This window comes from Geospiza fortis, unplaced genomic scaffold (genome assembly GCF_000277835.1).
Source record: "Geospiza fortis unplaced genomic scaffold, GeoFor_1.0 scaffold346, whole genome shotgun sequence".
In the NCBI taxonomy this organism is placed as follows: Eukaryota; Metazoa; Chordata; class Aves; order Passeriformes; family Thraupidae; genus Geospiza; species Geospiza fortis.
Window position 1 is genome coordinate 2,592,380 of NW_005054361.1, and position 26,809 is coordinate 2,619,188.

Here is a 26,809-nt window from a genome sequence, read left to right on the forward strand (position 1 = left end):
CAGCCTGGATATTGTAAAAGATTTTATTTTTTAAGGTAATAAAAATTTTAAATATTTTCCTAATTTTACCTTTCCTTCTGAAAATAGAATTTCATATTTTTATCCTTTCTAAAAATTAAAAAAGGAAAAAATTCACCTTGGTGCCAAAATATTCTTGCTAATAACTATATAGTATAGAAAATACTTCTATTTTATTATAGATAGCATGAGTAACATTTCTAGGCTTGCCCTGACGCTCAATTATTATATTCTTTTACTTCTCAGAAAACTGCTGTTTAGAAATGAAGCTCTCTGTGCATTTCTGTGGGGTTTTTTGGACTGCATAGGGGCTTTAATGATTGAAAAGAAATGTGGGTCAGCATCTCAGGTCAGGTTATCTTCTCTCTGTGGCCAGATTTTGGAGTTTGGATGAAAGTATTTATGTTTAAAATATTCAGTGACACCATCATTTTCCCTGTAGGAAGGGACAGGCAACAGAGCTTATATTGCTTTAACTGATATTTTGAGAAGAAGGGATAATGGAAATGTTGTCTGACCAGCCCTCACCCACAGGCACTTTCCCAATGAGCAGTAAGATTCTCTCCAGGTTACTAGACAAGGGTCAAACTCTGGTTTCTTTCTGTTTTGCTCTTTTTTTTTTTTTTTTGTGCAGCTTCTACTAAAATAATGCTCTGTGTGTGTAAGTGCAGTAGCAGAATTTAGCCCAAATTATATGTGAAACCTTAACCAAAGAGTAAAAAATGTGCTTTGCTGGGCTCACTGAAGAGTTCTCCCCCTCTATCTTCCACTGCTGTATTTAAAAGACTGGTGTTTAAGAATTCAGGAGTGTAGATCCAAGCCTCACATCCTCTGCCCAGGCACAGCCAATCACTCACAGAGGCAGAATGCAGATTCTGAGAACACTTTTTCCTTCAGCAGGCTCCTCCTCTGTATAATGTGGCTGTGAAAAGGAATAGTACATGAAGGTATTTTGGCCCTTTTGTTGTAAAAACTATCAGAACACAAACACACCCAGCATCACCTCAAAGCACCTGTACACAGCAGAGCACCCAGAAGCATTGTGCCTCTTCTCTAAACATGAAATTTTATTTACAATGGTTTGGACAACAAGACTTTATTCTATTCTTCTTATATGTGATGGAAAGAATCTATGGAGACACTAAACAATGTTCAAAAATTTTTGCACTTGTATGCACTAAAGAGTTCTGGAAAAGAGCACTACATTCTCAGGATAATAAAAAATAATGAGCTGGTAGTGCTATTTCTTCAATTATACAATTTTTTTAGGCAGAAACTTGCCAGAAACAATCTACTTTTCTCTGCAGGTGTAAGAATTTTGAAATAAAGTGGGTAGCAGTTTCACTGTTTCCTCAGTTTCAAGGTTCTGACACACAGCAAAATTGGTAAAAGAAATTTTGCAATCAACTCATAACCAGATCAGTTAGTTTTCATTTGCTCAGATGTTGTCAGCTGCAAATACCACTCCAAAAGCACCAAGTAACAGTCAGGTTTAACGTCACCTGGATTTCCTGGGGCTTGGTGTGATACTGTGAATATATCTGCCGAAATAGATAGCTCAGTCTTGTTCCACTAAATTAGTGGAAATGTGATCACTGTTCAGAAGAGGATGGAATAAGGAAATTATTGCTGTTTGTAGAACAGATCTTCTAATGAGATATTGCACATCCAAAGCAATTATTGTTTCTCCAGAGACCAAGCTCTGTTGAAACCATTGATGTCAGATTGACAGTTAAACTACTGAATACCACTTTTCACATTTAGTGACACTTCCCTACCTGGTTCTGAACTGTGTTCTGTGTGTGTTCTGAAGGGCTTGAACTTTCTACCTATTGATTTTCATCTAACATGTGTCACTGACTTTTCTGTCTCATGTTTCTGTCTGTCCTTTTGTAGCATGATGCCTGTGGCACTGTAACCTTACCCAGGTCTGACCTTACTCTACTCCAAGGCCTTTTGGCCAAATGTGCACATCCTCAAAAACATCTCCCAGACCTTTACAGTAAGGGAAGCATACTAATACTGTGCAAAGCACTGCAAAGGAGCACTGACAGTTAGAAAAGCAAAATAATACATATATATACTGCATATTGTGGTGCTATTTGTGATTCCTTCTGGCTTTTCTCCAGCCTATGATTGACAAGTTCAGAGCTTTCACAGTGTCCCTCAGTTCTCTTGACTCACCATTGGATAGCCCAAACTTAAGAAGGTGTGAGACTGAATTTCAGATGTCCTCCATTTTGCCCACTCCCCATATTAGGGTTCTGAGAAATCTGCCACATGTTTGAGAACCACCATTGAATTCAGTGTGGCAGGATACAGCACTCATTGGGAAATTCCATAATATTTCTGGGGCTTGACATCAGAGTTAAAAAGATCCAGATAAGAGGTATGTATAACCTCCTTCTCTTATTTAGTTTCCAGTTATAAAGGATAATTGGAATAGCTAAAATCAATGACATTTCTCATTCATGGGCACACACTGCAACTATTTGTAGTCCTTACACCAGAAGCTTGGCTACAGAAATACACCTCACACCACCTTCTGCCTCATACCTTGTGTGGATTCTGCTCTTCTTAATTATAAATATGTTATAACCAAAATACATTATCCAGTGCAAACCCCAAATGCATTAATAAATTAACCCAGAAGTGAGATACAAAACTTTCTGTGGTTTGCAATTTCTGCTGAAATGACCTCAGAATGCCACTGAGTTCCGAAGTGTGCCTAACAATAATTTTCTTTAAGAACCCCAAAATCTCAGAGGTCTGCTCACCACTCCGGGGGCCCTTAGATGACTCCTGTGCCCAGCTGCTGGCTCTCTCTCTTTCTCTGTCAGCAGTTCCTTTCCTTCTCTTGGCCTGAAGAAGAGAATCAGGTGTCCTCCCTCATCCATCTCAGTGCACTGCAGTGTCAGCTGGCCAGTCCAGTCTCTCCCCCTAGTGACTCAACCTGTTCTCTTCCTTCACACTGATTCTCAAGGTAGCTGACAAACTGTTTTCACTTGTCACAATGTTCTGACACAGATCCTCCAGGTTGTGGCTCATGTCCAGAACCTTTGGCCCTAATTTTTTTAAGCTTCTATCTCAGGCAGAGAAAATGTTAGGTTATACCTCAAGAGAGACTCCCTGATTTCAGATTAAAAAAACAAAGGATGCAGTGGCTTAGACTTCCCTGAAAGTCTTTTCAGTGAAATGTGTGGAGGGAGGGAAGTTGGACGTGCCAGTGGTGAGCACTTGAAAGCATTTAACGTTTAATGCATTTTAACATATGAACAACTAGGAGATAAGAAATGGTCCCTGGACAGTGTGAAAAACAGTAATAGACAGTGAACTTCTTGAATATCCAATACTATTGAAAATAGTGTCACTTGATGAAGTTTTGTAAAATGGAGCACCAGCGTACAAGGTTAACTCCCCAAACAAACAGGCCAGTGATAGGTTTTGAGATTTCAGGTGAAACCAAGTACACTTTAGGCAATGAAAATGTTTTTTTTCCTCGGATTGATGTAGGTGTTTATGTAGGTGTTTATCTCAGCATACTTCAGTACAACTGAGGCAGAAGTATCAGTTTTTCTTTAAATTATCTTACACAGGTTTTCGTTGAAGTTATTTTCGTCACTTATTTGTGGTTTGCTTTCATCTTAATGCTTACACAATCTTTCCAAGAAGAATGACAAATTAGTTTGCATGTGCTAAATGTAAAACAACTCCTGCAATGTGATCTGAGAGCTTTACAAATACAGATGGACTTGTCTTCCTGTCAGTCTTGCTGGGACTGTTTTGCACAGTGGCACAAACAGCCTATCTAGAACCATTCAACTGACTGCAGGTGTGAAATATCTCCCTTGTGACAAAGCTGTAAGCTACCTCTTCCATTGCTTCCCATTATGAGACAGCAATTAGTACTGTCTTGAAATAAAAATATATATATAAAGAGGATACAATCTACCACAGTACAGAAAATATCACAGTCATCCTCTTTTGCTGAGGATGGAGAAGAATTTGAAGTCTCTAGTACCACAGACTCTGTGCATGGTTAGTTTGCTGTGGACTGTGAAAAAAGATTTGATGATTTATCTGAAGTCCTGTGTATTCTTCTGTTTTCTCTATAGAAGTTACAAAGGAAGTGATGTCTCCAGCCATAAACAAAATATGCCAGAAGATGACTGACATCAGATTCATTATGTGTGTAAGTTGGTGTAGTGTGCGTACCAAGCTGGCTTCACGCTGCTGGACTGTCCATGGGAGTTTTCTCAGGAACACAGCAGGGTCTCCCACGTAGGTGCACAGGAGTATGAGGCTAGTCTCTGAGAAGACTGCAGACTATTTGGCGCCATTTGTGTCTTTCAGGTTCCATTTCACTGATCAGTCCTGCAGATACCTGAGAAGCAAAATCAGGGAAGGCTTGCATTTCAGAGATGCCAAGTCCTGTGCCACAAAATAATACTGGAATCTGCAGGCCTATCACAGGACAGGCACAAGTTTCATCAAGGGAGTGAGACACTTAGAGATGATTTTATCCTACTCACCCCAGAGTGACTAATTCTAGCACACAAATTAAGCACCTTCCCTTTCCACTCACACTAAGATCTTCATAGATAGCCTCTGCTGTTGTGATCCTCATGTTCCAAGAATCAATGTGAACATCAAGAACCAGCAGCTGCAACAGATAAGAACCCTGCTCCAGCACAGTACTTTGGAGAAAAGCACTTTACAAACCAGGTTCCACAAATTAGTGGGTGCTGGCAAAATGGACATAATTGTACTGCTTCATCTCATAAATGTGCTAAGGCAAATACAGTAATATCTGTGAAGGACTCAGAGGTTAGCCTGACAGAACCAGAGACACGATCATGAGAGAAAAGCAGAATTCTGCAGCTCAAGAGAGGCCTGGATAATATGCATTAAATAGGGCCTGCTCCTGCACTGTAGTGAAGAGCAATAAAGAGAACCCCAAATAACCAGTCCCTCAGCTGGGAGGGTGCCTTCTGTAAACTGAGCCAAGCATTGCAGTGGGGGACTGAGCACCTCAATGTTTGTGAGGAGAGGTCAACCTGAAGGGCAGATTGCAGTGATACATCCTTGTATCATTCTTCTGTGAGTAATGCAGACTATCTTAAGAATATATAAAACTCTGAGTTTACTTACATCTCTGTTGCCAGGTCTTACTCCTCCAAGGCTCTGTGAAGTGCCCCAAAGCTGTAAGGAAGTACTGTGACACCTGAGCAGCTAATGGCAACTTGCATAAGCCACCAATAGAAATTGTTTTCCTTTTATGTTCCTACCCACCCCCACCACCAAAACACAGTTTTAAAGCTCACAAATGCTGGCATATGCTTGTCACAGACATATTTTATGAAAAATCCTTTTCCTAGGATCTTTTCTCCTGAGAAGCTGAGAGGCCTCAGAAACAAAATGTAAACAATTATTATCTGCCACTGTGGAATGCAACAGTTGCATCTTTGATTGTTTTTAATTAATGGCTAATCACATGGCTAATCATGTGGTTGTTTTAATTAATGGGTAATCACAGTCTAGCTGTCTCGGACTCTCTGGTCAGTCACAAGATTTTATTATCATTCCATTCCTTTCCTTGCTAGCCTTCTGATGAAATCCTTTCTTCTATTCTTTTAGTATAGCTTTAATATATAATTTTCTTTTAATATAATATATATAATAAAATAATAAATCAGCCTTCTGAAACATGGAGTCAAGATTCTCGTCTCTTTCCTTGTCCTGGGACCCCTGCGAACACCACCATGAGGCTTTGCAGCCTTACTTCTGTGCCATGATAGGCAGCACATGCAGTTTTCATGGGCATGAGCAGAGTACAGTTTTCATAGTGCCATAACAAACATGTTCCAGCCTCTGGGTGCATCACCACTTGGACTGGTCTTTAGACCTACCTTTGATCTATTCCTCTTCAGCAATGGGAGTAGACAGCATTATCAGGCTTACACCAGCATTATCAGCATTATCACCTTGGCCCCAAGGAACAGCAGAACAAAAATATTTGACTCAATGTTTTTCCAAAATAAATGGTTTCTCATCACCAAAAACCCTGAAGTATTCATTCAAGTTACCTGAAAGTTTTATCAATGCACAGGCTGGCTGTCTACCCTGAACTTGTCGCCTAAGGCTGTTTGTATCATTAAAGAGAGCTCCCTACCTCAGGTGACTCATGCCAGTCTAAGGTGGAGTAGCTTAAAACAGCTTGCCACGCTCTGCAAATACCTACCTCTGTCCCTTGACTAGAGAAGGAGCCCTCGGATTAGCTAGCCAACAACCAACTAAGGGTGGGAGAGATGATTCCTGCAGCCTACACCTTCCAGTTTGAAGGAGTTGGGAAAGAATTCCCTACTAACAGACCTTGCAAAGGCCTGCTCTGTGCTCCTCCTTGTGCTCAACCAAATTTGCCACATGCCCATCCCTGTAAACTCGAAGACAGTCAGCAAAATGTCCGATGCAAGCTGCTGTGGGTGAGGATGCTCGAGAGGAGTCTGCAGCACAGGTCTCATCAAGATATTTATTGGATTCCTCTTTTAGCACAAAAGATCTGCTTCATTCAATTTAATAATAAAAAATGGCTGAAACACATTGGAAAACTCCCTCAGTATGCACCTTCCCTCATGCTGTCCAGCTTGGCCTGAAATTCCTGAACAGGCTTTGACACAAGGACTGAAGTCAGCATTTTTCCTTCCATGGAAAGCCTAGAAAATTAGATGAACTGCAAGGCCATCTCTTATCTTTGCTACAGTCCAACTGGCATATAGCTGAAGACCAGTAATTTCTATTTAGGTAATCTGGTTGGTAATATTACCAATATTTTTGCCATTAGTGACCTGTCTCCAGCATCGCTTTCCCTCCACAGGAAAAGATACTTCTTCAAGAAAAAAAGGAAAATTATTTCAGTGCCTTTAAGTATATCCCCACAGCCTGACTTCAGTATGCCCATAACATTGTATTATAGTCACAAAAAGCTAGTTTTCTCTTACATTCGGTAACTGATGGAATAATATAAGCATCATGGTTTGATTCCTCTGCTTTAGTTCTCTCAGTGGTGCTGTTGTGACAACTTGTAGAAAGCTCCAGATAAAGTAAGACAGTTTTGTTGCAGATGTCCTTCATTCTTTTTTGATTCTTCCCTTTGGTCAAGCAGTACTTCCCTATTTCTAGAATTTCAATGGATTAGCATACCGAAGTTTCTGTACTCTTTTCTTACTGTTCATTCTAATTTTTAATGGAGAGGGAGAACCTAATTTTAAATGGCAATCTTCTCCTGGCAATGTCTCTGACTCTGGGAGACTTTTCTCCCACTGCTTCCTCTGCTTCTATCTCTTAGGAAGTTATATGAATTAGTTAATGTTTATAAAGCCTATTAAACCCATACAGGAAAGATACTATGACTAAAATCATAGAAATTAAGTCTGAGAGATCCTCTAGTCCTTTTGCAATCACTTCTCACAGGCCATGCTTTCTAGACCAATAAACACAATTTCTTTCCTCTAGATTTCTTCAGAGTCTCAACATGGCTGAAAAAGACATTTTCAGGGGGTTCTGTCTTTTGTAACAGGCTCTATCCTCTATAAGAGGATAGTAATTTGGCTACAGGTCAATATGTAGTCACAGGTGCTTAAAATTAAGTGCCTGATATGAAATGTTGCCTTTCCTTTGAATTTGTCTTCTTTTTTTCTCCTGTATTTTAATCTTGCTCAAACTTTTTGAACTTTCAGATTATTTGCATTACCATTTTGGAAAGAGACCATTCCTGATTTTCAAGGGTTGGAGCAACGGGGGCTCAGGCAGCCTGAAAACACTTGTCCACTTGTCTTCAGTCTAAGCACCTAGATTGGGGGCACAAAGAATTAAAATTCTTTCCAAACAATATGTGCAAAACCATGCTTTTGTCTTCAAGTTAAAATACCCTGGTTGGTCAGGAGTGATTCATTCACCACCACAAGCATCCACCAAACCCATTATGCCAAACTCAAAACTGCTGTTTACCACCCAGGTTATGGAAATAGGACAGAGGTCTTCCAAGAAAGATTTCTCCTGTGATCTTTCCTAAAACTAATTGGAGTTTGGTAACTCCAGAAAGACTCTGAGCAAGGCAGAAGGAAGCCCCAGTTTCTCAAGACAGGGGGAGAAGAAGTCAAGGACTACCTCTACTATTCTCAGGAGATTACACCCACGCGAAGACCCTGGACAGTGGATTCCAAAGGAGTTTCTCCCTTAAAAGCCAAGCCCCTTCTCCAGGTGACACCCTTCCTTTTCATCAGGCAGTGAAAATGAAGTTCTTTAGGCAGGATTTTGGATCCTGAAAGCCAGTTCATTTCTTTACCAGGCATAGCAGCTCATAAAAGATGAAACATGCAAACAAGACTTCTGAGTTAGCAGCCTGTACATTGTGTAGGAAGACATGTCCTGAGCTGTAAAAAAGAATTTCAAATTCAGACAGCAACACAGAGGGAGATGGAATAGAATGGAAATGTGTCTTGGGTCTCCCTGTTATCCACTGTGTCACTGTAGGGAAGGCACTTTCTACTCAGGCTTGAAAGTTTTCAATGGTTTTCTGTCTGTACTTACAGCAAAATCTACACAGTCCCTTCCCTTATGTGATTCCAGCCATCACATCCCTCTTCCTGAGTGCTTCGGCACTCTTTCTGAAACAGCTTTATGAGTCTCTTTTATACTCCCTTTAACACATGTGATCCGGTTATAGATCCCTGGGTTTTTTGAAATAAATTTTTTAGGAAATGAACAAATCCAGCTATAACTGTAGCACAAGCCAGTCTTACTGATTTTCAGGAATACTGTAGGTAAACACTCTGCAGTCTTAGAGAGAATGGTCAAGAGCTGCTGCCAAAAGAGTGCAATTTGAAACAAGTAGCCTTGCTATAAAATTGAAAAAGACTCCATAAGGAGCAGAGAAGTGGTCATATTATTCATAAATCCTGTTTTATAATGATATATGGGACCCAGTGAGATGCATCCCATAGTCCTGAGGGAATTGGTTGACAGTAGTTGCCAAGCCCCTCTCCATGATACTTGAAAAGTCATGGCAGTCAGGTGGAGTCCCAGGTAACTGGAAAAAGGGAGATATTGTACCTATCTTTAAAAAGAGTAGGAAGGATGGCCCTGGGAACTACTGACCTGTCAGTCTCACCTCTGTGCCTGGGAAGAACATGGAACAGATCCTCCTGGGAGCTGTGCTAGGGCACGTGAAGGGCAGAGAGGTGATTCATGACAGCCAGCACTTCTTCACCAGGGACAAATCCTGCCTGACCTACACAGTGGCCTCCTGTGATGGAGTGACTGCAAGAGTGGGCAAGGGAAGAGCTATGGATGTTATTTATCTGGTCTTCTGAACAGCCCCCACAATATCTTTCTCTCTAAGTTGGAGAGAGGTGGATTTAATGCGTGAATTGTTAGACAGATTAGCAAGTGGTTGGACCACCCTGTCTGGAGGGAAGTTGTCAATGGCTCAGAGTCCCAATGGACATCAGTGACAAGTGGTGTCCCTCTGAGGTCTGTACTGGGACCAAGCACTATTTCATATCTTTATTATCAAAGGGATTGAGTGGACCCTCAGCAAATTTGCAGATGACACCAAGCTGAGTGGGGCTGCTAACACACCTGAAAGATGATATGCCATCTGGGGGGGCTGAACAAGCTTGAGAATTGGGTCCATGGGAACCCTGTGAGGTTTAACAAGTCCAAGTGCAAGGTTCTGCACCTGGGTTAGGGCAATCCCCAGTATCAGCACAGGCTGGGGCGTGAACTAATAGGGAAGAGCCCTGGGGAGAAGCCCTGGTGAGCTCATCGATAAGAGGCTGGACATGACAAGTGATGTGCACCTGCTGCCCAGAAAGCCAAACACATCCTGAGCTGCATCCAGAGCAGCGTGGCCAGCAGGGCAAGCAAAGGGATTCTGTCCTTCTGCTCTGCTCCGGTGAGACCTCACCGGGAGTGCTGAACCCAGGTCTGGGATCCCCAGCATGGGAAGGGTATCAAACTGTTGGAGCAAGTCCAGAGGAGACCACCAAGACAACTAGAAGGGTGGAGGACTTTTCCTGTGAGAAAAGTCTGAGGAAATTTGGTTTGTTCGGCCTGAAAAAGAGAAGACTTCAAGGTGATTTAATTGTGGACTTCCAGTGTCTGAAGGGAGCCTCCAAGAAAGGAGAGGAACCTTTTACAAGGGCATGGGGTGACAGGATGAAGTGTAACGGGTTCAAACTGGAAGAGAGTAAATTAAGATTAGAAGTTTCTAGAGCAGGTAGAAATACTTATTGACCTGAGAATGGGATTTTATTGAACCAGCCAGTCTTAACCCTGTACAGGTGGAGTAGTCCCAGCTGGAGCAGAATAAGCTGGCACCCATAAAGTCTTCATCCACCGGTTTTGACCTCATCCTGGAAACCAAGCTTTTTCAGGGGAGAAGAAACTTGCCCCCCTTTTGCAATATGTCACAGGAAGTGCTGTTTCCTATTTTCAGATAAATGTTCGTTCACAAAGAAGAAGCACCCACAGTTAGACCAGCTTGGTGAAACAGTAAGTAGCTGATTTTTTCCTTTATATTTCCATCTAAATGTATGTATGTTTAAGAGAAATTCACTGGGTGGGGAGTCACTGTGCCTAATGACAGTGGTAGTAGAGCTGACATTGAAGAAGAAATAATATCTTTGGGAACAATTGGGTCTTGTAACTACCTTAGAGCTTCGGATAAAGCTAAAAGTGAAAGTAGAGAATTCAACTGGACAATTGGTGTAGAAAATGATAATCTGTTTTTGTACCAGAAAATTATTGGGTCTTGGTTTTGAAGCAGTTCCAGGAGAGTGATAGCTTGAAGTTGCATTCTGCTAAGAATAAAAATTGGTCAGAGATGAAATCCTTCATGTTTAGCCTAAATGCTCCATATCTAAATCACATCTTGCTCTGTCAGATGCAGTTGGCAGGTGTTCTCCATCCCTGTCCTATCCTATCACATGGTTTCTCTTATTATTCAAACATTTAATCTATTAAAAGTGTTATTTCATTATAATTTTTAAAGGGATATTGTGACTGGGTCCTCTTTTTAATGTAATGTCTCTGAGTCACCACATTAGAAAGTCTTTACTCCATACCTCAGCTACATCTCAACGAGGTACCAGTTTTATACCCAGATTGCAATTTTTCTTAATGAGGTTTTACATTAATAAAAATCATCAGTACTACTCTGGAATTTTTCTACTCACACACACGAAAAGGTGAGATCCTCTGCTTGGATAAATGAGATTTACCACTTGTATATTAGCAAAAAACTACAACAGCCTACAAATTCTTTTTCATTTTTTTACATTCTTGGGAGAATTGCACTGTCATTTGCCTGGAACAGCTGACAGCAACAGAGCAGGGGGCTTGAATCTCTCAGTGTAGAGACCCTTGGAGCAATAACAGGACATCACATGATCCTATGGCATATGCTGGCAACCTCCACTCCAAGCTTTTAGCCTTCCATTTTGTACTTGAGTTCATCCTCAGAATGGTTATGACTACAACTGCTGCCTGAACTACTCCAAATTCAATGTTTTATCAGATACTGAAAAAAACCCCCAAACCACATCACAGCAAAAAAACCCCTAACAGAGTACCAGCCCAGAAGTTAGCTTACACAAGAGAAGAGCCTATGTATTCATATACTCATGATTTGGAGGAATATACTTAATCCAGGTCTCAAATTTCTCTTTCTCAGAATGCTAATTTTCAGTGCTTAAGATATTCTTTTACTGTACATTTGTTTAGGTAAGAACACATCCTCCTTCTTTTGTCTTGAGGCCTGTAGACTGACTCTATTTAACTGCAGAAAAGCTCAGAATTTTTGCCTGACTGTCTTTCTGGTTTTGATGGGGAATGTAAACAATCAGATCCTGAGGGCTCACGAAGAATTAAGCCTGCTCTTTTCAGCCCAGAATATATTTTACTTTCAAAGTTTTGCAGGGTTGAAAAAACCCATCAGTTAGGAGGCAAGTAATTTTGAATGTTTCTAATGCTCAGCTGTTAGAAAAGAGGAAGAGGTTTCCCAGGCAAGGTTTAATTTTGGAAGGGGCTCTTTGCCCAGTCAAATCCCAGAAAGAAATCCTGTGGTCACTACCACATGAAAAGTTGTTTTTGAGGGAAACTATCAGTTTAGAGTCTTACACAGAGTATTTAGTTTACACTTCCATATTTTCCTTCATCTTTCCTGGTAACTCAGGAAAAGTTCTTACTTTTATGCTTGCTCTCCAAGCAAGTGCAGGTGTATGTGCATAGATTTCTCTGCACTTTTGCTCCTCCTAGAAAGTCAAAGGCAAAGTTAAAGAGGTAGAGCAGGAAACACTGGGTACCTCTCTTGCAGGGCCTGCTACCAGAATATGTGGTATTATTTTTTGTTATTTAAGTTTCAGTATTACTCAGTGCTATGTTGCACTTCTCTCTCTTCAAAAATGCCCGAGATGCTGCTGACACATACTTTTAAGCTGATTACAAGTCATGAAGCAATTTCTTTTTCTGTGTGCCAGATGCTGGCATTTGTGAAAGAAGGAGAGTGAGGGCAAGGGCAGTAGCACTGTGTTACCTGTTCATACATTTCTAAAGAGAAATCTTTTCTTAAACTGAAAAAAGGTGAAGGGAACTTTGGGAAGGTCATTCAGTTTTAAGATAAGGAGATCCATTCATGCACAGATACTCTTGTAACTTACTACAAGTTCTGGTTTCTGAGGGGAAGCTTTGTCCAAATCCCCTCTAGACCACAGCAGACTCATTGGGCTGTGACAAATGTCATCCCTAAACAAGTCACTGCAGCAACTCAGGAGCTGCTATGCTTGAATGACATGACAATATCATTTCTGATAGTTCTACCAGCACCTAGACATCTTCTAGCTAAAAGTGACACTGTAGATAGCAGCTAATGCTCAAGAGCTAGTGAGGCTTCTCCCAGAGCAGCCTAAATACAGAAATCTGGAAAGACTTCAGGGCTGCACCTTCATTACAAGAATTTCTGATGTTGCCATAAGTTTTCTTTGTTAAAACTTAAAGAAATGAAATTATATTTATTTGGGCTCACAAATTTACAAGTATTCAGCAAACCAAATTTTATCCCATCTAAGATGTAACTCAATGTTCTTTGCATGACTTTTTTTTCCAGGTTCCTGGTATTTGGCCCAATGATTGGCCAAACCTCTCTGTATCTAGCTTCTTCTAACTCAGAACACAACCAGTCCTCCAAGGGGAAACAACAGTAGCCTCTTATTGGACTGTTCATGTATTTAGATACTCCTACATGGTTAAATACATGATAAATTAATAAGTTCTCCTCTTATATGTCTACCTTAACCTTGGCATGTTGCCTACTTTTGCAAAAATCATTCAGAATTTCTGTTAGCAAACAAAACTACCCTGTGCATGCAGTAACAGTGGGACTGTGGCCAGGACAGGGGGCACTGATGGCCACATGCAGTACAGAAAATGCAAATAATTAAGACTTTCTGAATATTCATGTGTAGTTTTGGACAGAAAAAAAAGGAAATAAAATAATTAAATACAAGTTCTCAAATCAGAATTGATCCAATTATGTTTGAACAGCACAAGAGCAGAGATAAACCTGGAGATCTCTTTGCTGTAACACACCTATTTCAGAAGGGTCACACCTAGACAATGTAAGAGCCAAAACCAGACATCATGTCAAGGGCTACAACTTCTGCAGAAGATGCTTCTTTCTGCACAAAAATGAAAATGGGAAATATGGTTAGAGATAAATGAAAAAAATTAAAATCAAGTGCAACCAGTAATAGAATTTTTATCCAAGTCAGTTTTCTAGAGTTCTTTGTGTTTAACACTGCCTGTGTGCAAAGGAGAAGCGTTGTTTAAAAAAGCATCTCAGAAAATATTTTTAATATTTTTTGCTTGTTTTGAAAAGGAGGACCATACAAATACTGTGAGATTTCCTACCAGGTCAGAGCCAGTAAATAAAACAACCACAGCACAGACTGTCTTTCTAGCCAGGGTCAGTGTCAATTGCACAGGGCAAGAGCTAAAATGTGGTGGTGGGAAGGTGAGCTTGGTCTAACTGGGATGGACTTACTTTTCTTCCCAGCAGCCCTTATGGTGATGTCTTTTAGGTTTGTGAGCATAGTTGAGACAGGTGATCCAAAGTGACCAAAAGGATATTCTGTGCCATATAACATTGCACTCAGGAATAAAACCAAGAGCAGAGGGAAGTTTTTTCCAGAGTAGGCATTGCTCAAGGACTGCATCTGCCCTCTTGTTGAACATGACAAGCATTCCTCTTTGTATTACCTCTTGCCGTTTTTTTTCAGTTTCATTCTCTTTCCAGCTTTTTCTCAACCTGCAAGTTTCTTTTCTTCAGCACTTCTGATCCTGCTGTGTGGAAGTGAGGGGGTTGACCAGATGGGGCCTTAGCAGCTGGCTGGGGTCAACCTTTCACAGGACACAAGGCTTGGACAGCAAAGGAGACAAATCTGTAGGGAGTCAGTTAATTTTAGTTTTATTGCTTCCACAATTATTTCCTGCTGGTGTTACGACCCAAAATAAATTCCAAACTTTGAAGTAAATAAAAGTTACTTTCTTTTTATACAGATACAAAGATTCTACAAGGCTAAGTGCACCAAGGCAGGTTTAGATCAAATATTAGGAAAAAATTCTTCACTGAAAGGGATAACAAGCTCTGGAACAGGTTGCCTGGAGGAGTGGTTGAGTCACCATCCCTGGAGATATTTAAAAGCCGTGTAGATATGACACTTTGGGACATGATTCAGTGGTGGACTTAACAGTGTTAAGTTAATGGCTGGACTCAATGATCTTAGAGGTCTTTTCTGATCTAAATGATTCTACAATTCTACTGTACTATGATTCTATATATAGGTGTATGTATATGTATATTTACTCGTGCATATATACACACAAAAAGTTGTTTTACTACCATGTAACCAACAAAATTTGTTTAAGAAAGTTATTTGTATTATACATATATCCACCAAGATAAGAATCCAAATCAAAACTATGTCCTCTGGATCCTGAGTGCTCTGTAATTACGTATCAGGAAAACAGCCTTCTCTCAAACAGCTGAATAAGCTGTCACGAGCTTAAGACACCTCAAAAATTTCACCTGCTGCAGCTCAGAGTGGCCCAAGACATAGTTAAATTGACTATCTACTAAAAAGCAGTGCAGGGCCTGTCTCTCAGTCACTCCAGCCACAGGCTGAGTTTCTTCAGTGACATTTAGACTTGCAGAACTCAAGTGCAGACAGAATGAAGTGGTGGTGGTTTTGAGACTGTGGTCTCTGCAAAAGATGCCTGCAATCACACAGGGCAGAGCACACCACTGAAAAAAGTGCATTCAGGAAAGGAGAGAACACGGGTGCATGACATGAGTGTTCAGGGATCACACAGCAAGCTGGACCAGACGCAATGCCTGAACTCTTCTACATTGGGAGTGCTCTCTTGCCTTTGTCTAAGAACAGGCATGACATTTCCAGGAACAGGATGATTTCAAAACTAACACCATGCCATGGGCAGCCAGCTGTCTGTCATGAAGTATCTGATAAAAGCATTCATGATGGCATAGGAAGACAGAGCAGCCCTTTAAACAGACAACAAGTAGCTCTCTCTGAGTGGCTACCAAAGGCATCAATTGCATTTCCTCACTAAGTGAGCAGGGAGCACTTTTGGTCCTTCTGACACTTCACAAAATCCTCTGCTCAGCTTCTCATGGGACACACAGGAATTCTTCTGTGTTCTCTGGGGGTCTGTGAGAAGACAGTAGTCCTGAGCTTTTCAGAGATCAAGTTAAACAAATCTACGCTTCTGTATCTGGTTCTGAGTCCTACCAGGGACTTGGGAAAAGGGGAGGCTTTGGCAGCTGGAGGAGCTGACACGCAGACCTGTTCATGCAGGGGAAGTCCAGTCCCTCCAACCATTCCTAAACCAAAACAGAAGGGACAGAGGGTTTGCACAACCCTTGCACTTCCTCACTGTTGCCTTACTGGAAACACTGACTGACAAAGGGTGAAGAACAACATCACATGAAGAACTGTAGCGCACACTCTCAGCTACAGTCATATTGCTGCCTTTTGCCTTTGTACTCTCTCTAAGACACTCTACCAATCTGAACTTTGCAGCTCATGAATAAGGTTGTAAACAACTACTGAAACAAGGAATCAAAACTCCTTACATCCCCAAACAGCAGTGGAGAGGCCTTTCAGCTAACAGGAAGATGCCACAACAGAAACAGATATTAGAGGCCACTCCAACAGCAGCTCTTTTGCATTGTTTGCTAAGGTCTTTTTCTGTCTGTTTTCTCTACAGGACCATGCACCAATTTCATTCCAGAGGTATCTGAAACCAGCATACTTCCACTGCCTACACTTGCCCTAGGCTCTGTAAAAGACCCAGTTTGCCTGATCAACACTGCCAACTTTCCACTCTTCAACACGCACAATAGCACAGGTGGGTGTGTTTAGTACTGTCCTAATTCCCATAGGCATTAAGGCTCCCAGAATGTCACTTGAAGCAACCTGAGGAAGTGCTTGAAGTTAGCTGTTTTTCACCCATTTCACAGTGCCTTTGCAGGCACCATTTACACCTGACCAATGCCTGGTCCTCCATGGGTAAGGGCTACAGGATGGACCAGCATGATGAGCAGGTGGCCAGATCCCAATGAGAAGCAAGACTATGCTCTGTATGCCAGGCACAGTGCTCTCCTTGCCTTCCTGGCTTTCTACACTCCTCTGGAAAGCCACTGATGAGCACAAGAGCCCCAAACTACCCACAACTCATTAAATTCATCCATCCTCTCCCTCTGGGTCAGGCAACTGACAGGCTCTACTGAGGAGGAAAAATGCACATGACAATGTACATGTGGGAAATGACACACTTCCAACATGCACCAGTGTGACTCCCCAGATGTATAGATGGGTTTCCTGGGAGCTCGGCAATTTCATTCTCTTTCAAACCTTGACATCATAATGCTTGTGTGCTCATCAGCAAAACTCATTTCAGATGAGAACATCACCATGTTTCATTCTCTTCACTGCTAAGCTTGGAGATTCTTCTAGTTTAATGGTCTTTTATTCCTTTCCAGACCAATACACCATGGGAAATGAAACCACAGACTACACCAACTGGCCACTCACAACAGAATTTGACTACGAAGATTCGACACCATGCATGGGAACTGAGGAAAAGCACTTTGCAGCAAAATTTTTGCCACCTCTTTATTCTTTAGTGGTGATATTTGGCCTGATAGGCAACATGCTTGTTGTCCTTATCCTGGTCAAATACAAGAGACTGAAAAGTATGACTGACATCTACCTGCTCAACTTGGCAATTTCTGATCTGCTGTTCGTATTTTCTCTCCCCTTTTGGGCTTATTACGCAGCTCACGACTGGATTTTTGGGGAGGCGCTCTGTCGAATTCTGTCAGGTGTCTACCTCCTTGGCTTCTACAGTGGCATCTTCTTCATAATCCTGCTGACCCTGGACAGGTACCTGGCCATAGTGCACGCGGTGTTTGCTTTGAAAGCCCGGACAGTTACCTACGGCATCCTCACTAGTGTCATCACTTGGGCTGTTGCTGTTCTTATTTCTGTCCCATGGGTAGTATTTCACAAAACTCAGAAGGAAAGTTCAGGCTATACTTGCAGTGCTCATTATCCAAGTGATTCCATAATAAATTGGAAGTACTCTTTTATTCTAAAGATGAACATTCTGGGACTTATTGTTCCAATGCTCATTATGATTTTCAGTTACTCACAAATTCTAAAAACATTATTGAGATCCAAGAATGAGAAAAAACAGAAGGCAGTCAGACTTATTTTTGTAATTGTGATTTTTTACTTCATCTTCTGGACACCATTCCATATTTCTTCTTTTTTGCATACATTTCAAAATTCACTTTTCATCCCAAATTGTGAACTTAAAAGTCAGCTGGAGAAAGCAATCCAAGTGACAGAAACAACCTCAATGATCCACTGTTGCATTAATCCTGTGATCTATGTATTTGTTGGAGAAAAATTTAGGGCATATCTTTATATCTTTTTCCGAAAGCAAGTCGCACCTCACCTTTGCAAAAAATGTCCAAGTCTGTATCGTGAAAAGTTGGAAAGAGTCAGTTCGACATTCACACAATCCACTGCGGAGCACGACATCTCTACTGGACTGTAAAATACATCAGAACATTAGTTAGCAACTTTTGCATCACTTGCTTTGCCTTAAGGAGTGGCACATCCTTAAGGCATCCTGGGTCACATCAAGACTTAAATAGGGCCCAGACAAATATGATCATGTTTTTTTTACAAAAATCTATCCACTGAGGTTTATTGAGAGGGGAATACAATATTGAAAAGTCTAAGGGGTAATAAGATCACAAGATCTTACTGGGACCATTTAACTCAAGAATTTTTCTGCTTTGCTAGTAGTGCAGTAATTTTTAAACATAATCCTTTAACAGCTATAACTAAGTTATAGCATTTTGGTTTTTGCTTTTTAATTTTATGTCCGCCATATCACCATTCAGTTGCTGACTTTTTCCAAAGAGTGGTTTTAATCAGCAACATTATGTTTTTTGTGGGTGCAATTCTTCAAGCAACTGCACACACCAAGTTTACTGACTGCACAACAAGACAATGATGCACTCCTAAAAAGTGTGAGCTTGTTTTTGACAAGGCCACATATCCCTCCAAGAAAAAATCCCTCCACATATCCCTCCAAGAAAAAAATAAAACTAAACTAAACTAAACCAACAAAGGCCCTTCAGCAAAGATCTGAAAGACCTGAATGAAAATTACCTTGGTATGTGCAATGCAAGTTTCTGTATGAGCAAAATATCAGGACCCTCTGAAGGATGTGAGCACAGTACTGAGAGCAGGCCTCCCTAGTTCTGGACAGGTAAATCATGTGCAGAAGAAGAGTTGACACAGCAACACATGACACTGGTATGTCAGGTTAGGCTCCTGCATGGGAAAAACGTGCTCTTCACACACACAGCAACTCTGGCTTTTGGGATACACTTCTAGGAAGACAGTGGCCCTGGAACTGCAAAATCAGCCAATTCCAGACAAGGCATACCTTCTTGCCTTCCCAGGAGAAGAGTGCCTCTTGCCAGCTGGTGCCTTAATGAGAACTGTATGCTGATTGAAGACTCGAGACCATTGGCCTTCTGGTGTACAATGGCCATATCTTTATTCCACCATTGAGAGTTTCCCTGTAAAAGAAAGGAATTCTAGGGACATGGGGTTGGCAAAGAAGAGGAAGAAGCATAGCAGACAATTTCCTACTTCAAACTGTAAAAAAGTGCAAGTGAGCACTCCTTACGCAAGTGAGCTGTCCTTCTGGTTTTTTCCCTGTTTCCTTGGAAGGGCGCAGCTCATGTGTGCAAGGACTTGCTCATAGAAATCTGGAGGGGCAGCTTCAACTAATCTCCAGCAAGGACACCAGAGGGAATTCCATGCTACTTAAGGTCAGGCATGTGATGTAGATGCCTGAATTAACAGCAAATCTCTTCAAGGTCCCTCAGTGATCAGTAGAGAATAAGAAGTGCCTGAGCCAGAAGCAGTCATGGGATTTAGTCTCAGGGGAAGATTAACTGTCCAACTGTGGAAGGAACCTGAAAATGTCAGCCTCTTAATTTGGCTATCAGATGCCTTTATCTAGGTGATGCAAATACTCTTCTTCCTCTTGCCTTATAAAATACCTGGGCACTCCTTCTGTTTGTTAGCTTTTATCCCATCAGCTATTGAAACGTTGTGAGGTTAACAGCCACAGACAGACTACACAAAAAACCAAAAACTATCCTCACAGTAAACTTTCTGGCTTAAAAATAATAGTTTTTCTTTCTTTTCTGCTTTCTTTACTGAAACAATGTGAAAGCACCTTTTTAATTTTAAAGCATAAATTAGTTCAGTGCAATACAAATCCGACTGTAACAGTGATATTTCTACTGCTGTGTTTAACTGTAAATCCTTCTCTTGTTGGAATTAAATTTCTTCCTGTTTTCATGTTAATGCAGTGAAATTAATAAAATCAGTGTCTGGAAATCTGTATATACCCGTGTTCTCTTCTGTAAGCAAAAGGGCATTGGCTCTGCTCTCAGAGTGGAGATGAGAAAAAGACAAATGGGCACTTGCAACACCACACTGCAAACCAAGCAAACACAGAAGTCCAGAAGCTTTTGCAGCTGGCACAGCTTTTATCCATCATCAAACTTGAGAAAAGGAACATACAATAGCTTTGGAAAAAGTCTGGGGCCACAGATTTTAAATTAGTGAGATTTGGAGAAAGTGGGTTGTGTGTGTTATAAACAGAGAAAGAGTGGCAATAAAAGATGTCACTATATTAATACTGGGATAAAACCAGGATTCTCCATAGATTCTCTGCATCAAATTTTAGATCTCCTTGCACCATATAGAGTGATCCCAGACAAGCAGCGTGCCGGTTGTCCCAAGTTTTATGTGTAAGGAAATTAAGCCCTCAAAGTTCAATATGGAAATATGCTTCTGCTTTACCCTGCCATTCTCCCTGCTTCATTGTGCCCATTCCTTTCTTTTAGCCTATGCTCCATATCTCCTTCTCTCCCCTGCATACTCTTCTATCTATCCACCACAGGATAAGCAAAATTCTATAACCACTCCCCCTTCCTCTTTTTTTTTAAATCTGATTTCAGTCTTCTATTTTGTGCTGTAGGAGCACAAATAAACTAAACTTAAACATTATGCTATTGTTATGTGCCCAAGCAAGATAATCCTTGATTCTTCATTGCATCTTTGCACTGCGACATGCCCCTGCGTGATAAGAGACACTTATAGTTATGAAGCTCCAAAATAAACATCTGTCCTTCCAATGAAAATTACAGGAGGGATAAAAAAAAGAATATAAGGACAAATTTACATGGTATCTTGTTGCAGTTAATTAGAAACAAAGAAAGTGCCAGGAGAATAACATGACACTGATCAGGTTAAATGGCATAATAGGCAGACACTGCTCATTTTGAAATTTAATTTTGCTGCTCTTTTCAACTGCTGATGCCTACTGCCCTTCACTAGGAAGTGTTTAATGTGGTCACAGGGGCCTCAGAAGCATTAGTATCTAATAAAGTAATAAAAAAAATTAAGCTAACAGAGGGAAAAAAATGGAAAATTCAGGTGCATTTAGAATATCTATAGCAATGAGACCAGAACAAAGGGGTGCAATATGATTTGTACCCATATTTTGGTGACATTTGCCTACGTAGGAGCTGTACTTTATTAAAAAAATTGAATAGGAGGATTTTAAAAAAAGATTGTCAAAGTTTGTGTCACTGCCAAGATGTTTTGTATGTCTGGTGACAGCGAGAGCAATCTTGGTTTGAATGTTTGAAGTCTGGAATGACTGATGCTGGGAAGGTGGGACCCCAGCACTGAGAGAGAGGAGGGCAGCATTTTTAGAAAAATAGTTTCGCCATTATGCAAAACTGCACAAACCTCCAAGTGATGCTCAGCTCTCCAGAACTGTCTACAGGGTTGTGCCAGTAGGATGCTACCCATACAACACAACCTATCCTGATACCAGACTTTTTGAATGGAATGCAAACCAAATCGATGGAAGTAAAAAAGCCATCTGGACATAGCTTGCAGGGACACTAATATAAGGTATAGACAATTACAGACTATATCTAACCTTTGACTCTTGAAAGTACTTTCTGGTTTCTACGGGCTAATATTGTCCTGAGCATGGATTCTTTCACCTGATGTGCAATAAGCTGATTCATACATGCAGTTGAGATATTTTTTTCTTTTATATCTGGGCAGAGATGGGTGCTAGGTCATGAATCTGCAAAGCTAGCACACCTCCAAAATGCCAGGTGATCATTTTTATACACTTCGAACAATAGAAGATTGACATTTTCCACATGTGTACCAACCTAAAGCTGAAGTCCTTGGCTTTGCATTCTCTGATCTCCATTTAAGGGAGTGCACACTTCCTTCACTCTGCCTGCCCTTTGAAGAAGGGGGTTTTGTGAGTAAGAGGCAATCATAGTCTATAGGCAGGTATTTAACTCTGTTAATGACTAAGCAAACTTCTTTGGCTTTATCAAAAGTTTCATTTTCTTTGTAGCTTAAATTATGGTGTCCTCCTGTTCTTACTTCTCAGGTTTTAGATTTTGGTTCCTGCATGTTTAGTTTCTCCTTCACTTTTCCTAAGTTCTTTTATTTATCCTGTACTACACTTCAGTGAATTTTTAACTCTCTGAAGATACTTTATTGCCTTACTGGCATGTACTTTGTCATCAAACAGACTCGGTTCACCCTTTGTGTGACCTAGTTTTCACTGGGAAGAAATTTGGTGTGTGATTTTCCCAGCCAGCTTGATAAAAGGTCCAAGAGTTACAGGTGCACAGGAGGAGCATATCCAATGCACAGACAAGATAGCTCCAAAACACCAAACTCTAGACCTAGAATTTATGTACTATTAATGTACCTGAAAAAAACCCCAAAGTGTGTGAATTAAAGGCCTGTGTAAAAATTAGATTCTGAGTGATTAAATTTTGTGAAATGCATAACTGTGGCCCAAAAGTAAAATTTATTGTATAATGACAACACTTTACCTACAAATTGGTAGAGCATACATCACAAGCATGGATAAAAATAGTAGAAGGAAGCAACGTTCTCTTCCTTGCTGCATAAAGAAGCATTGTTCAGTAAGAGCAGCTTGGAGAAAGCCAAAACAAAAATAATATCATGACAATAAGAGATAGGATGTGCTGCAATAAGAGATAGGATGTATAATGACATATGTGACAGATTTACAATAAAGAAACAAAGAGCATAAAAATAATGTGAAAGAGCCCCCAGCCTTTGATGTTATTGACAATAAAGAGCCATGTGAAGAAATGTTCATCAGCTTCAGAAATGCTTGTGTCTTCTGGAATTTGGTTTTGTTACCTATCTTCTTTTACACCTATGTGTGAAGTGTTTTGTGTTTTTTTCACTAGTCTCTACGATAGAAATCTTAGGGTGTGGTACATCATGCTTTTCCCCTGTTCTGCTCAAAAGAATACATTTCACAGATGTTAAGATTGGGTGTGATTGTGATGGTGGCTCAAACGATGAGTCACCAGAACTCGAAAGCCTGAAAGAGAAGGCTGATAAGAAAAAATAGCCTAAGCAATAAAGTAGTTTGAACTGGATGTTTTTATTCAGCCTCTTCAAGACAAAGACATTTGCCACTGATGAAAGAAAATACATGCTAATACTAACTTAGTTTGGACACAGATGTTGTGAATAGAACAAGTAACAAGACTCATCTAGTCCATGTTCACTTGTCTTCATTTGACCTCTTCTCCAGATGAAAAGGATAAATCTTTGTTTAGCAATTGACTTTTAATAAGACTGTTGTGTTCTATCACACTGTGTATACCTAAGAAAGGCATTTGTCATTCTGTCCCAGGATTCCTCCTTCCCCCCAGCCTTTCTTCTTCAGGTGGTGCAAGTTTGCAATAACTTGAATGGAAACTGTGGGTTGAATTTTCAAGTTTCTGTGCCCATAATTATATTTGATGACACTTGTGTATCACAGTGGTATGTGAGGTTTTGGCATGTGTCCTAGTAGCCAGTCTGGTACCAGTGTAAATCTCACATAAATTACAGCATCTCCTCTGGGAATGCCATGCCACTCAGATACTGACACTTCAGTGTGATTGGCTGAGTGCTGTAAAGATATAGTCAAACATTGGATAGGAAAGATGGACAGATGCAGCTTGGCTTGACAGTCAGTGTACATGGTTGCACACTTGCTGAGTGCCTCAACTTGAACACCACAGATAGGGAATGTACCTCAATTCCATTCCAGGAATATCTTTATGGAGGGAAGGAGCATCACACCATTAAACACAACTCCTACTCATCTCTGAATGAAAACCATGACAGGTAAAATTCAAAGCTATATCAATCTACTGAATCATTACTTTTGCAATTAAACAATAGCTTCTGTTTCTTGGTAAAATTATAAGGTCCAGCATAGGTAAAGAGTCTTAAAATCCACTGGCATTCATGACAAGCAGCAGTGCCCTAATTCAAAGAAATGCTTGGCAAGGGATTGAGAAAAGCTGAGAAAAATATGACTTGCCACAATGGATGTGTTTCTTGCATTGTCCATACCTGTGTTCACACACATAAGATGAAGGCAGCAGAGAAGAGATGGTGAGAGAGCATTAAGATAATCTGTCCCAGATTAGTGTGTTGAAATTTCAGACTGGATGGGAGACCAATTCCTGCAGGAAAGATCTTGTCCTAACAGCATTGATGAACAGCACATCACCCAATACCTCACAAACTGCACAAGGGGATTGGGCTTGCCTACAGCCTCATGCAAGACCTGACCAAACCTAGCCTCCCAGCAGTTCTGTTTATCTGCAGCTGGGGTACAGCTAATTGTAGATATCCTGCAGGTGCTGGCAATAAAGCCACACAACCCAGCACTTGGGCTGCCAAGTGCCACAGCAATTCACACTCTCTCTGGAGATTTTCTCATCCAGCTGTAAGATGCAGCTGGTGAGCAGACCAAGTGCATTCCCCTTATTCAGCTGTTACAACCGTGAGTGGCAGAGGCCCTCTGTTGGTGTGCCATACTCTTCCATCAGTAAATAACACGCCACACTGAGCTTGCTGACCAGACTGAGCTATGGGAACTGAAAGCTATAATCAACAAAATCAAACACATAAATAAAACCAATGAATCTGTGGGAACAAGGGACTATTTCTGAACACCAGCCTACCACAGGTCTTATTTTAAAGCAGTAGTGGTAGTTGTTCTTGCTAAAATGCGGTAGACAAGTTTTGCAGGAACATATTTTAGAATTTAAAAGCTTGATGAAAAACAGGCAAGTCCAGCAACAGGTTGGAGACTGTTCCTGTGATGTGAAATTATGAAAGGGTTTAGAGTCTCCAGGGGTTAAGTAACATACAGCAATCAATGCAGTCTTCATGAAGAGATACTTAAAATACCTATTAATTTTAGTATGTAGATTGTTTAGAAATTATATATTGAAAAAGTAATTTGACACAATACCTTGTTTCAGAATTATAAGCATTCAGTATGAAAGCAGAATTTTTATCCAGGAAAGTTAGGCAGTAATTGGGAACTTTTCTTAAGTGTAGTGGAAACAGTATTAGAAGCAGCTATTTCCACTGACTGTGTAGGGGGTCTAACATAGTCAGTCCATCAAGCATGGTGAGGTGAACATACCTTAGAATACCCTTCAGGGGCCTTTAATTTTGATCCTGAAACTCCAGCCTCTAAAGAGCTCATTGGAACAGCTGATTAGGAAAGGAAGAGAAAAATGCATTTTACTATGGAATAAAGATTAGTCCCTCATGCTAAGAAGGGTTGACAAGAAAAAGAGAGTGAGCTTTTCAGTCTTTACTGTCTCCCCACAGATCTGAGGGATAACTCAGAAGTTGTGATTCCCTTGACTTCCATTAAGGAATGGCAGCATCCAAAGAAAGACATAATTGTGCTTTTGTTTTAAAATCTTTTAAGGATACCAAGGAGTCAGTGCAGAAAAGGCATTCCTTTAGTGCCTTCACTAATGGGATGAGATCCTCCAGAACCCTACCAAGAAATGTCAATGTGAGGCAGGGGGTGCTACTTCACCAGGTATCTTTTCAGGGGTTCTCTCTAAGGGATTCTCTGGCAATTGGTCAGGCACCATTCCCCTTCTTGCTTTCTGTATTTTTCCTACCTCCTTTGTAATTTCTTTGATGTCCAGGAAGGATCTAGAAATCTGCTCACAGTGCAGCTTCAGTTTAAAAGTCAGAGAAATCAGCTACGAGGAAGGAAATTGATAAGAGATCAGATTTTATCAGGCTTTTCTAAAGCTTAATTCCAAAACATAACTAACAGTGATGTTTTAAAAGATCAGACTTTAGTTCTTAGTTCTTAGATCAGACTTTAGCTTTTAGTTCACTACATAGACTAAGTCATAGTCTTGTGAGAGGGATTAAAATAAAAAACATCGTCCAGAAGACAAGGTGAAAGAAAAATAGGATTGATCAACTGTCCTGAAATGTAAGGACTGCAACTCAGAGCAAGACAACAGAAAGTGCAGGTAATTCTGAATAGAAGGATAAACTTTATTCAAAGGCTCCACATTTTCTTAAAGGACAGAAAAACATAAAATAAATGTAATGACTTAAAAATGTAAAGGGATGAACTGCATGTAAATTGTTCTTGATTCAAACAGGTTAGCTAAAAGATTAAATAATTCTATAAACCCTTTTTCTAAAACTATAGTGCTGGGTTGTGAAACTTCAACTCCTAGGAGGATCCTCTAGAATTTCAACATATCTGCACGCCTCAAGAGTTAGAAAAGTAACATCTGATGACCCATTTTTAGAAAAAAGAGAACCAGAGAACTGCTCTTCATTTTTTTTAAATGAGAATAGATTTTTTTGCTTGAAGTTTTCAAACTGATACATCCTTCTTCACACAGGAAGACGTGTTTTTGACCTTCTTTTTTGTGACGGACAAGTCATTTTAGCATTACTCATGTTGTAATAATACAAGACATCACCTGCACCATAAGATACATGGTAAGTCATCTTTGCCTCTTTTATTTTTTTTTACATTTAGTAGCTACATAGGTAGTATGATGTCTGAAGTAATACATACTAGTGGAATCCTGCCAGTGTACTCATCTTTAAAAATCACGCTGGCAAAATGCATAATATATGTTAAATTGAATACACTAGTTTTAAAGGACAAAATCACTAGAAGACTT

At 40.4% G+C, this 26,809-nt stretch overlaps 2 protein-coding genes across 2 annotated transcripts in view; both read left to right on the top strand.

Annotated features, from left to right (window-relative positions):
- Window positions 1-16,368: 16,368 nt before the first annotated feature.
- Window positions 16,369-18,426, top strand: LOC102031391 (C-C chemokine receptor type 5). The gene is made up of 2 exons (XM_005423941.2): window positions 16,369-16,503; window positions 17,138-18,426. Exon 2 carries the CDS (start codon window positions 17,149-17,151, stop codon window positions 18,217-18,219), a length of 1,071 nt encoding a protein of 356 aa, XP_005423998.1. The 5' UTR covers window positions 16,369-16,503; window positions 17,138-17,148; the 3' UTR covers window positions 18,220-18,426.
- Window positions 18,427-26,486: 8,060 nt separating this feature from the next.
- Window positions 26,487-26,809, top strand: part of LOC102031556 (C-C chemokine receptor type 5) — a 7,156-nt gene continuing 6,833 nt past the window's right edge. The window contains exon 1 of the mRNA XM_031059426.1: window positions 26,487-26,621. The gene's annotated coding sequence lies outside the window, so the exon portion shown is untranslated. The remainder of the gene's footprint in view (window positions 26,622-26,809) is intronic.